Below are 12,369 nucleotides of genomic sequence, written 5' to 3'. Positions count from 1 at the left end.
CCCCCCTCCTCCAAAATAAAAAACCTGGTGTCCAATAGTCATCAGCAGAGCTCAACTTCAAGGAAATGTTACTTCTTTAGGCATACTGCCACCAATCGTGTGATTTAGAAGCCAAGCTTAAATAAAGAGGAATCCAGGCCCAAGAATTGCCCCTCTAGGGGAAGACAGACCTTTTTTCCATAGCTTTCATTTTGTCTTCTCAAGAAATAGGTAAGTACACAGAGCCAGCAATCTGCCTCAGGGGGAAGGACCATTTCATACCCTTGGTCAAAAGATTAAATTAATTCCAATACCTAATCAGAACACATATTAAAGAAGCCAGCCAAGAGCAGTCAAGGAAGGGTCAGTTGCAGTTTAAAGAAAAACATAACAGAGACTTTACTAAGGAAAATGCATCAGACTTGGCCAACTAGATTTATCCAGAACCTTAATCTCTGATTATTCTTACCGGGCAGTTCCCTGAGACTCCACAACAAGATCTTGCCTCTACTCTCCGCCTACCCCTTGAAAGCAAGTGAATGGAGTACCTTCCAGGGAAGGAAACTCTGACCAAACAGTATCTTGGATGATCCAATCAGGTGGTCCAGGTTATTCTTACCATTCAGATTTTGCATCATGCTGTGTCATAGAAAAACCACCCCAGTACGCCTGAACATGTCTGGGCATTTTCTTTGTTCAGTGGAAGAGGGGCATCTCGATCCACTGCATAAGGTTTATGCATGTTGTCTATACCACAGTGTTCACTGCTAATTGCTGCAGAGTCAGTGGATTGTTCCCTTCAAGAACAGACCAGGAACAAGTCTGAAGCTTGCGATTATAGGTTTCGAAGGATTAGATCAAGGTTTTGTGAAACTATAGGTTTTGGATTGATTAGGAAGTAATTACTATGCTGAGAGAAAGTTGAGAGAAGTAGAAGGGGAGGACAGAGGATAAGGCTGGTGAACAGGATCAAGCAGCTCACTAGAAGGTCCTTGGGAGAGCTGCAAATTATAACCAGTGACAGCACTAGATAGCAGGCATTTCTCCATATACCTGCTGGAATTAGGCACAACTCAATTGCACTTCACTAAGTATAGATTTTAGACAACTGGAACAAAGATTCTTTGTAGATCTCCTTCTGCCCACCAAACTACATGTGTGAACAAGGCCATACTTTGTGAAAACTGAGTTAACCACATTTAGTTTTGAGATGTACTGGGCAGGCTGTTTTTCTCCCAAAGAAGAATCACTGAAATGAGGGGAACACTGTTCAGGGTATTTACAGTAGGTGCTGCTTTTCTCAGGACCAGCCCGGACAGGGCAATTCCATACGTGCAATTACCACAAAGAATGTGATCACAACAGATTGGCAAAGCCGGCTGGGTGGCCTTGGGCCAGTCCCTCTCTCTCAGCCCAACTCAACTCACAGGATTTTTGTTGCAGGGGAAAACAGGAGGAGGAAGGAGTATTAGGTATGTTCGCTGCCTTGAGTTATTTATAAAAATAATAAAGGCAGGATAAAAATAAAATAAATAAACTGGAGTATACAGGACAATTGATGTCCCTCTTTTCCCTACATCATCATTCCAACAGAAACACATTTCTGCACTAGGACTTTTCACTGATTAGATCTTTCTCTTCTTTTCTCCATATGTAGGCTCCCTATGTGGCCTTATTTTCACCACCACCATTGCCAGTCAGTCCAACCCCAATTCAAGGTAACACAACAGCCTAGCAGTTGGACTCAGCTTTCATTCACAAATACTGGTCAGGCTGAAAGAGTCTCCCTACCCCTTTATTTGGGAATCTCACCAGTTCAGTCTGGAAAATCCTCTGGCTTCAAGACAACAATGATCAACATGGTCCGATAAGTACCATGCTAGAACTCCATTCTCCCTACCTTGGTCAAGTATAAGAGGAAACAAAACTTGATTAATCAGACTGATGTATGACAAACAGGAGGAAAGAGACATTATAGTAGAAGTATAATTTACATATTATTGCTGTCAAGATGGTTTCAGTAAATGGGAGCTCTAAGAACATCTACCAATTGGGGGGCAGGGTTCTAAATATGAAAGAAAACACCTTCTTTCCAGAAATGACAAAAATCTGGAGCTCCTTTGATTCTTTAAAAAAGGCAACTGTAGTTATATTCTACTTCAGTGCTAGTCAGAATCTTCATTTCAGCATGTTCTCCATAATCTAAAGATCAAAAGAAAAATCAGTGTGTGCTGGATGCTTTGCCAGATCCAAATCTAACAACTTTTTGATACGTATAACAGGAATTTTCAGATATACCTGCTCCTTCCAATAAAGTAGAAAGTGTATTTAATTTTTCTGGATTTAGCCATGTATGCATATTATAGGTATCCATAACTGGCTTTGCATCCTCATTGTCATATCCATGCAGTGCATACTTGATAAAATATACAACATAAACAATTAGGCTGCTACAAGAAATACTAAAGGCATCTGTAGGATACAGGCACATACCTGCCAAGTCAACAATGTCTAAAGTGGTGTTGAGCATCCAGTGAGATCTCAAACTATGAAAAGCTGCATCTTTCTGACTCACTATCCCAGGACAACTGTATCCAACTTTTTTTAAAGCCCTTAATTATATGTGAGGGTTGCCTAAATCCTGTTGCCAAATGCTGTGCTGAATTCAGCAACTATTAAGGAAGCGCGTGCAGTTAGCAAATGTACTGTTAACAAATCTGAATGTATGTTCTTGTTTTGCTTAATTTATTTTGTTTCTACACAGCCAGGAGAGAGGGAGAAGTCATCTATGGCTGCTGTTTGCTAACAGAACACACGCTTTGCAAGCAAGAGGACTGCAGATTAGGACCAATTCTTGGGAACACCAGTTTAAAAAGATCAGAGGCGGCAAGGAGCTGCCACTACCAGGAACGACTGGGCTGAATCCGTGCTGCATTACTGTTTGCCTCTCAACAAGTTGAACTGAAACAGGCTACATTCCTAGATGTCCTGTGAAGTTTTCTTCTAGCAGCTCTCAGTACACTTTTACCAACGCACACCATGGTGGCCAAGCCATCTCCAAGAGTCTTTCCAAGATCCACAGACACAGAGCGTAAGCAACGTCACAGCATGCGATGGAAAGTAACTTCTGTCTGAACAGTGCCCAGCGTCCATGAGAAGGGGTCAAAATTACGACTGACAAATGTATGTGAAAGCTATGCTTGTCAAAGAGAAGCTGTTTATTTCAGCAATAGCAGACAGACAGCATAACTAATATATGCTCAATTCTAAACATACATAGGTTCAATAAATGGCCCTCTGAGCCTAATTTCTCATGGGGCTCTTAAGGTCTGCCCTGAGTCCAGATGGTAAAGAAATGTAAATGGACAAGATATAAATTATTTCTTCCACCTCTCAAGCCATTGCAAGCAATAACTCCAGATTCCAGTCATTATTTCCAGCCATTTCCAGCTTTTGCTTACGTATATTCTAAACCTGAAACCTGACTTTTCCAATCATGAAGGACACAGCCATGCTGTGTGGTAAGCCTAAAGTCATGCAACAGACAGGTGCAAAACAAACAAACAAAAACCCTTAAGTCCCTCCAGTCTGTTAAATATTTTTCTATGCAGATTCATTTCAAATCCTAGAAGTCTCTCATTGAAACAGTAACACCTGGACTGAATATTCCAGCCAGTGCATACCTCCCCTTCTGCCCCACTTATGTCCCTATTGTAAAAGCACGCTAAAATTCTGCACAGCGCTCTGACATAACACTGGCAAGAGCTGTATGAAAAGAGCTCCTTTCCAGATAGCTAGAGGTGATATGTGGGTCGATATATTAAGGAAGAGAGAGAATTGTCTGCCTTGGGCTATCAAGGCTGTTTATGTCTATAGGAAGACTTGAACCTGAATCTGCCAGGCCAAGTCTAGATGCTGTTCTACTGGAGTACATACATACATGAGTTCTCAAGTATGGGAGAACTTTGCCTATCACCAAAGCAGCTAAAACGGCACGTATGCCGGAAGAGTCGACTTGCTCACTTTGATGCTAAGAATGCTTTGCCCCCTAAGGAGCCACACAGAGCACTTCTAACCATCTGCCTATTAACACTGAAAACAAAAGATGAAAACCTGCTACAATGTTGCATGCCATATTTCTTTGACCTAAGAGCATCACGTGCACATGGTCATCACCTCTTTTTCTCCCAAAACTCTGAGCTATGTAGGAACTCCCCTTGTAACTTTCCATGCAGCTAATGCTAGGAGCAAGGACTTAACAACTTCCTCTTCCTACAGCACGAAGGAAGAGGGCAGACAACAAGGAAAATGAATGACAGCAAGTGTTTATTTAGCAACTGGCATGAGTTACTGCTGCAGTCAGTACAGTAGGCTTTCTCTTTACGACACTTGCAGACTACACACAATGTTCCTGTTCTGTATTCACCAAGCAGTCACAAAACAGTGAACTAAGATAAAAAAAAGGAAGGAAGGCTACTAAAGCAACACCATGTTACTATATCAGTTTTCTACAGCTGTCACTCAGGCCAAAATACATGCAGGGGCATAAAAAAGCTACCACCTTAACTTCTTAGAGCGTTCCATTGAAAACAATGAGATCTATTTCCATTCTTTAACAATGAACGTTAAAGACTGTTAAATCCCACTGCGTCCAGTGGGAGAAGTTTAGGCAAGTAACTTAACTGTATCCCGTAACTAAAATGCTCAATGTGGTTGAAGTATGCCATTAGTGCTTACACACTGCTGTTCCTTGGTACTCTCAAGGCATCTCAACATACAGTATCGGTAGTATTGGTAATCCTGTAACATCTGTGAAAATAGAGGTTTCTTATGGTAAAGAATATTATGCTATTCTGTCTTCAGGATTTCATTTGAGCAAGAAGTTCCAAATTGCTGAAGTCATCAGTGTAAGTGCTCTCTTCAACAGAGCTGTATCTTTACATTCTTTAGGAATTCGATGGTAGAAGCAGACAGGATGGAGGATGTGGAGATGGAGATGGGAAAGAATTGTGTTTTTTTAAAAATGTAACTGGAATCCATTGCCAGTGTTACTTACTCAACCTCTGGAGCAGCTTTCTCAAATGTGGCTGTGACTGAACAAAGGGGAAGGGAAAGTAAGTACAGTCTTCTTCCTCTTCTTTAGTTTGCAATGTCTCCCAGATGTTTTGCTAATATTTGCTAGATAAAACTGAACACATTTTTTTTTAAAAAATGAGTAGGGTCTGAGATTCCTAGGGCTATTTTGCTTCTTCCCAAAGCTAGCAAACCAATTTTTAGAAGCAGATATTGGTTCCATGGTGTTCTCTCAAAAATATTATAATGTTTGAAACATGGTTGTCTTTATAATCATAGGTGTATTTCCAATGTCTGGAATAGAGTGAGAAAGCAAAATATATCCTTTGACAAAGTTAATTTAGTGTAAGTGAATTCATGCTCACTGTTTCATGACACTCTCCATTTACCCTCTTCCTTGACCCATTTAAGCAGAGTTTGACTGAAGGTTTGTACCCTTATACTTGGAATCAGGCTCTATGGAATGCAGTTGGAATTTCTTCTGAGGAGACATGTATACATTTGGTAGGTTGGAGGGCTGTGGGATAATTTTTATTCATCGGCTTTTAAGATTTATAAGCCACCCACTGCCTGAACAGCCCAAGGCAGCCTACAAGATCCAAGAAAAACATGCATTAAAACAGTTCAAGTCTCAGCCACCTCACTAGGAAGCTTTAAGGGCACGATGTTCCTATTCTTGCAGCTCCTCCCCCAAGACACACAATAGGAAGGTAAAACTGGCTATCTTACAGGGACTATTTGTTAAAATATAGAGATAGTGTACACAGAGTGCTCTACACACTCCAACTGACTACATAAACGTTAAGTTTCCTGAATGTGACATGTTCACATGGCAACTAAGATTTAACAAAAAGGTTCACATGCCTTCAAAAGCAAAATTGATTTTTTTAAAAAAATCCTTTCAACTTTGAACTCAGAGCAGAATGCTCTTACACTGAAATAAACAGGCAGCTTCCTTTCTCTATAGTTAAACCAGCTCCCAAAATATAGCATGCAAGATCAGCGTTAAGCATGCTGGCTGTGTCAACAGATTACCTTGCCTAGAATGGTCTAGACTGTTATTAATATGCAACTGATGCAACAGCAAGACCACTGTTGGAAAGCAACTGGAAGAATTGTTAAGGCGAGAATTATTTGCCTCTCCAACTGGATCAGCTGCTGAAAGGAGAACCATAAAGAAAACCAGATGTGACTCATTAACCGATGTGTGTAACAAGCAAGCCGAACAGAGGCTTCTGCCTTTCACAACCAAGAGGACCTGAAGTGCTTCCACCATGCTAAAGAACCCCTTTCAGAAAGGAACCTGGGGCTAAATACTAGAGATTAGATTTTAGGGAGAGTGTTTAGCCATTTCAAAGCAGTAAGATCCAAGACCCCTCAAAGACCCCTTCCAGAACTGAGCTAATCAATAGTTTGGACCACAAGAGAATAAAATCCAGCAAGTCATTATCTTGTCCACCCCATATCAGTCATGGGCATGGAAGTTACATGAACAGCCACATGCTGCTGTTTTATATGCCCCTTGTCTTGTTAACTCCACAGGCCAGGGTCTACACCTGCCCCTCGCTCCCTCTCTGAAGACAGGAGTTTTCAGAATACCAACGAATTGTTAATCAAGCCCAGCCATAAAACTCACACTACCACCTTAGATCTTATCTTGCCCTAACAAGGAATCTCTTGGAAGGGTTGATCCTCTCCCGCTACACTTCATCTTCCCAGCTGATACTTTGATTGCTAATCATTCCCTCTCCTCATCTTGATAGCTGGGCTAATCAAAGATCTCACGAAACTCTGATTTCTCTCCAGACCCCCATATCTCCTGACAGCATTGTCTACCAGCGCAGTTTTAACCTCATTACCCAATTTCCGTTTTTGGTAATATTTCTTAACTCCTCTAGTGTCTAAGCTCTCTGTTGGATGTGCAGAAATAAGCTTGAGTGACATTGTTCTAAATCAATATTGGTCATGCAAGTTTTTAAAAACAAATAAAAATTAACAAGAATAAACTCAGATTATTTTTATTACGGCATGTTCCTGCAGACAAGTCACTTTCAGTAAAATCTGGCCTGCACTGATACATCAATTACTTTGAAAAAGAAGGGAAAATACATTACTCCATTTCTACCAGTTGTCAGTTGTCAACACAGGTTAAAAGTGATCACTCCATATTCACAAAGGAAAAGGGGGGAGGGAAATAGTTTCGTTCTTTTAAAAATGTACTCAAAACATAATATTAAAAGACCTCCAAATAACTTCCTCCAGACCTCAGATGTCCCCTGATTTATTATTATTCTTTTGATCTTGGATTTAATGCAAGCAGCTTTCAACTACATTGCTTTGTTAATGACACTGTGACAGTGTAGCTTATTTTAAAAGAAGGGGGAAACCAAGATGAGAGAAAATGAGAAATAAAAGCAAAAGAGAGGCTTTGATTCATCAATGCCAGCATTTAAGAGATTTACAGGAGTAAGGTAAATGGTTCACCTGCTGCCAGTTCTCCTCCAAGGATGGCAAAGCTGAGAAGTACCCGGTGTCGTGGACAAGCTGCAGTTCCTGGAATATACTATAACTAGCCAACACATCCATGTTGTTGTTGCTGCTGCTGCTGCTGCTGAGCAAAAAAACAAACCACAACCTTTTCCTTTTAGATTTGTGTTTGAAATTTCGTGATGGGGTTTTAGTTCTGTTCATTAAAAAGGAGGGGGGAAAAGACTCTTAGGCGTAATCAATCCAGATGTCCTTTTTCTCTCGCTTTGCTTTTGTTTGAGAGAATATTTGTAGTCACACTTTCAAAGAGATAGGGGAAAAAAATCAAGGCAGGAACAAGAGTGGAGGAAGGAAGGGAAAAAAAGGAAAAGAGCCCCATCAACAACCCAGTAAGAAAGGAAAAATGCACCCAAACATGTACAGTACGAGCCGTCAGCCAGGCAACCAAGAGGGGGGAACTTCTCCACTTGTAGTAAAAAGCAATTGCCTTTCAAGGGCTCTGTTGCTGACTCCAGCGCTTGGACCAGGGAAGGGGGGGAATGCAAACTCACTGACACGAGACTGCCATCTATTTCTGCATTGCTGCTCGCTGCTGAATGCAATCTTTGCTCTTTATTGGGGGGGTTGCATTTTCTCGCTCGCGCGCGCGCTCCCCAAGCGCGCTCCCACTGTCCCCCCTCCCCGTCCCTTCTCCGCGCAGTCGTGGGCTCTTCAGAGGAAACCGTCCATTAAGGCAGCGCGTGACCATGTAAGGTAAACAGGGGGTGGGGAGAAAGGGCCGCTCATGAAGTCACTGAGGCCCAATCGAAGCCTTGATGGAGGAAGAGGGGCCGGGCCATAGCACGGAAGAGCCGGCGGGATTGGAGGAGCGTTTCATCCGACTGCCGCCTTATAAGGCAGTGTAAGGGGAGCTATTTTTAGAGAACTATATAAACGGGCAGGGCTCGGTGCTGCGCGGCGAGGCTTGGGAGAGGGCTAGATGGCGCGGTAGCAGAGCTGCGATACATGCAAATTTCCAGGGGATGTCTTTGCGGTGCAGCGAGCCAGTCTTTTGCATGACAAGGAGAATAAACGGCCGCAAGCTGGAGAATGGGGATAAAGCAGGACACCTGGCCCGCAAGGAGGGCTGCGGACTCAGTGATGGACAGGGGTGATGAGGATCTGGGGCTCCTGCCTTCCTTAAGCTGCTCGTCGCTCGCTTTTTCCGAGCCAAACGCAGTGTCCTCCTTTGAATCCGTCTACTGTACAATAACTTGAAAGGCAGCGGGGGCTCCACGCAGAAAACGGCGGGTGGGGGAGAGAGAAACAAGCGAGTCCGTGAAGGAGGTTAAGCGTCCCCGCGGCTTGGCGTTCTTGCAGGCTTCACTGGCTACAAACTAGCAACCTAGTGGGAAGTCAGCGATAGTCCCCGTTACTTGGGATTAAGATTCACTGAACTCATCCGGACTTCCGTCTAAGTAAACTCTGCCCAGGATGGAGCCGCATCCTGCTGGCAACGTTTGTTGACCTTGTAGCGCCAAGTAACGCGGCTCAGACTTCGGACGCGCTTCCTAGTAGCAGACAAGCGTAGGCGGACTCTGCTCCGCTCGGTCGCAGAGCCAGCTTGGCTCCGAGAAGGAAAGTAACGGGAAATGCTAAACTGTAGCAAAGATCTCAAGAGGTGCAAGAATTTTATATTAATGCCAGGAATACTGGACAACGCAGCGATGGTGGATAAAAAAGGAGATCAAAACCTTTGGAACAGAAATCCTGATTAAGGTGTTTGAAAATGTTGCAGTATAGTGCCTGGATCCATTTGCTATCATATTTTTTAAAAAAACTACTGGCCTCTTTGCGTTGCATTTTACACAAACATCTTAACAGTTTTTCCATAAATGGAAAATTAGATGGCATGGACTTTCCCAAAGTTTTCCTGGAGGGGGAGAGGGAAGTGAGCTTTTGTCCAATAAATAGAGAGATGTAAATACAATATAATTACTCAGCCACACACAGTATGTGTACATATACACAATCTCTCTTCCAATTTTAAAAATAGTAACGTGAGCCAGAGAGCTTGAGCTCAAGTCATCCTTTCTCTCTTTTTGCTAGAAAGTTTTGCTTGCCAACACAGGTGCCTAGTAAACTCTGGCTGGGTTTACACACATTCAGCTAAAAGAAGCTGACTAGTTTTGTGGTTCAGTGAATTGTGCAAGCTCAGCCAGTGTGGTTAGTTTATGGTTCAGTGTGTTATGCAAACCCAGGCAATTTGATTAATTCAGTAAGCTATGGTTCAGTAACCATAAGTTACTGTACAGTGTGAACACAGTTTCAAAGAATCACGTTCCTGCCATTACCTGTATCTGTTTCAAAAAGCAGCTCACCATAAAATTTGGTGTGTATTTGTCAAAATAGTGATCACCTGAGCAACTTAATAACCACTGGAGGGGAGCAAAGGGTTCATTCCTCCTAGCTACAACATGGAGGCGATGCTGGCAGATTGCACAATAGAAACTGCTGTGGGCACGTTCTTAAGTATTTTACTGGGCTTACATGCTACTCCAGTCAAAGCTGACCTGGAGCGGCATGCATTCCAACCATCACAAATGGGGCTGAAAACATAATGCATGTTACAGTAAAATAAGAAATAACAATATATACCAACATAAAGCACAAGGAATCTAGTTCATGCAGCAGCCACCACCAGGCAAGAGATAGCTTCCACTGCTAGAGGGAACAGATCAGACCATTCAGCCCCCAAGTCCTGATGAAATAGCCATTGCTAAAAACCAAGAGGAAGGGGGCTCTATGGATATTCAGGGAGACAATGACTGAGAAGGCTTGCCTCCAGGATCCCTGAAGATGGCAGTTGTTTATTCGTTCAGTTGCTTCCAACTCTTCGTGACTTCATGGACCAGCCCACGCCAGAGCTTCCTGTCGGTCGTCAGCACCCCCAGCTCCCCCAGGGGTGAGTCCGTCACCTCTAGAATATCATCCATCCACCTTGCCCTTGGTCGGCCCCTCTTCCTTTTGCCTTCCACTCTCCCTAGCATCAACATCTTCTCCAAGCTGTCCTGTCTTCCCATTATGTGGCCAAAGTATTTCAGTTTGGCCTTTAATATCGTTCCCTCAAGTGAGCAGTCTGGCTTAATTTCCTGGAGGATGGACTGGTTTGATCTTCTTGCAGTCCAAGGCACTCTCAGAATTTTCCTCCAACACCACAGTTCAAAAGCATTGATCTTCCTTCTCTCAGCCTTCCTTATGGTCCAGCTCTCACAGCCATATGTTACTACGGGGAACACCATTGCTTTAACTATGCGGACCTTTGTTGTCAGTGTGATGTCTCTGCTCTTAACTATTTTATCGAGATTGTTCATTGCTCTTCTCCCAAGGATTAAGCGTCTTCTGATTTCCTGACTGCAGTCAGCATCTGCAGTAATCTTTGCACCTAGGAATACAAAGTCTTTCACTGCTTCTACATTTTCTCCCTCTATTTGCCAGTTATCAATCAGGCTGGTTGCCATAATCTTGTTTTTTTTTAGGTTTAGCTGCAAGCCAGCTTTTGCACTTTCTTCTTTCACCTTCATCACAAGGCTCCTCAGTTCCTCTTCGCTTTCAGCCATCAAATGCCACCACGCCTCCATTCCCATTTTTCATTCTGTCAAGCATGCCGTTCCAATAAACCGGAAATCCTTAATCCCTATTAAGAGAGTCCGTGACTTATTTGGAGCGAGGCTGACCCTGACATAAAAATGGGAATAGAAATGGACCCAAGCAAGGTCCAAGCTATACTGGCGTGGGGGCGCCCACGCATGAGGAGACAACTCCAAAGTTTCCTCGGATTCACGAATTTCTATAGGGGGTTTATCCCGGGGCTGGCGGAAATTGTATTACCCCTGACTAACCTACTAAGGACCAAGGGCTTGGGGGACACTCGCAAAGCAAGAAACTCGGGGGCACTACTAAACTGGACAGCTGACTGCCAAATGGCGTTCGAGAGACTAAAAAACCTATTTACAGCAGAGCCAGTATTACAACACCCCGACCCCGCCAGGCCTTTCGTGGTGCAGGTAGATGCCTCCGATTTCTCCATTGGAGCTCTCCTGCTCCAAAAGGACTCTGACAACCAGCTGAAACCCTGCGCGTACCTTTCCCGCAAATTCTCCAAAACGGAGCGGAGATGGCACATATGGGAAAAGGAGGCGTTTGCAGTAAAAGCAGCCCTGGAAACGTGGAGGCACCTACTGGAAGGGGCCTCCTGCCCCTTCGAGGTTTGAACTGACCACAAGAACCTGGAGGCTCTCAGCACGCCTAAACGCCTCAGCCCCAAGCAGGTGCACTGGGCACAGTTCTTCAGCCGGTTCAACTTCACGTTAAAATTTATACCGGGAAGGAAGAACTTCCTGGCGGATGCCCTCTCCCGACGGCCACAGGACGCCACGCAAGCCTCAGACATCATGGGGACAGTATGGACCGACAAACAACTGGGCTGCCCAGCTGTCACGCGCAGCCAGACGAGGAATCAGCGCACGCCAGCATGAACGCCAGAAAACGAATGGAGCCGCCGTTCAATTCTGCTCGACTGGCAACAAAGACTCGCTCAAGCACTACAAATGGATACATGGTTGCAAGACAACTGACACCATGTATCTCTCAAAGACAACCTAGCCTGGAAAGAGAAAGTGTTGTACGTGCCAGAGTCATTGCAGGGGGAAGTTTTAAACCGCTCACACAACGATAAAACTGCGGGGCATTTTGGGTTCGTAAAAACCCTACATTTAACGAGACCGCAATTTTGGTGGCCAACTCTTAGAAAAGACATCAAAGACTATGTCGCCGCCTGCCCCACATGTG

The 12,369-nt window shown here is 43.8% G+C and overlaps 1 protein-coding gene across 1 annotated transcript in view; it reads right to left on the bottom strand.

The window, feature by feature from the left end:
- The window catches only part of KLF7 (KLF transcription factor 7), a 91,652-nt gene extending 83,407 nt beyond the window's left edge, over positions 1–8,245 (bottom strand). Inside the window, exon 1 of the mRNA XM_063317945.1 lies at positions 7,537–8,245. Within this exon, the coding sequence (XP_063174015.1) occupies positions 7,537–7,743 (207 nt within the window). The 5' untranslated portion in view covers positions 7,744–8,245. The remainder of the gene's footprint in view (positions 1–7,536) is intronic.
- Positions 8,246–12,369: the final 4,124 nt, after the last annotated feature.

The sequence above is a fragment of the Candoia aspera genome, chromosome 1 (assembly GCF_035149785.1).
Source record: "Candoia aspera isolate rCanAsp1 chromosome 1, rCanAsp1.hap2, whole genome shotgun sequence".
Lineage (NCBI taxonomy): Eukaryota > Metazoa > Chordata > Lepidosauria > Squamata > Boidae > Candoia > Candoia aspera.
Note: the sequence above shows the minus strand (reverse complement) of the source record. Positions and strands in the feature narration are given on the sequence as shown.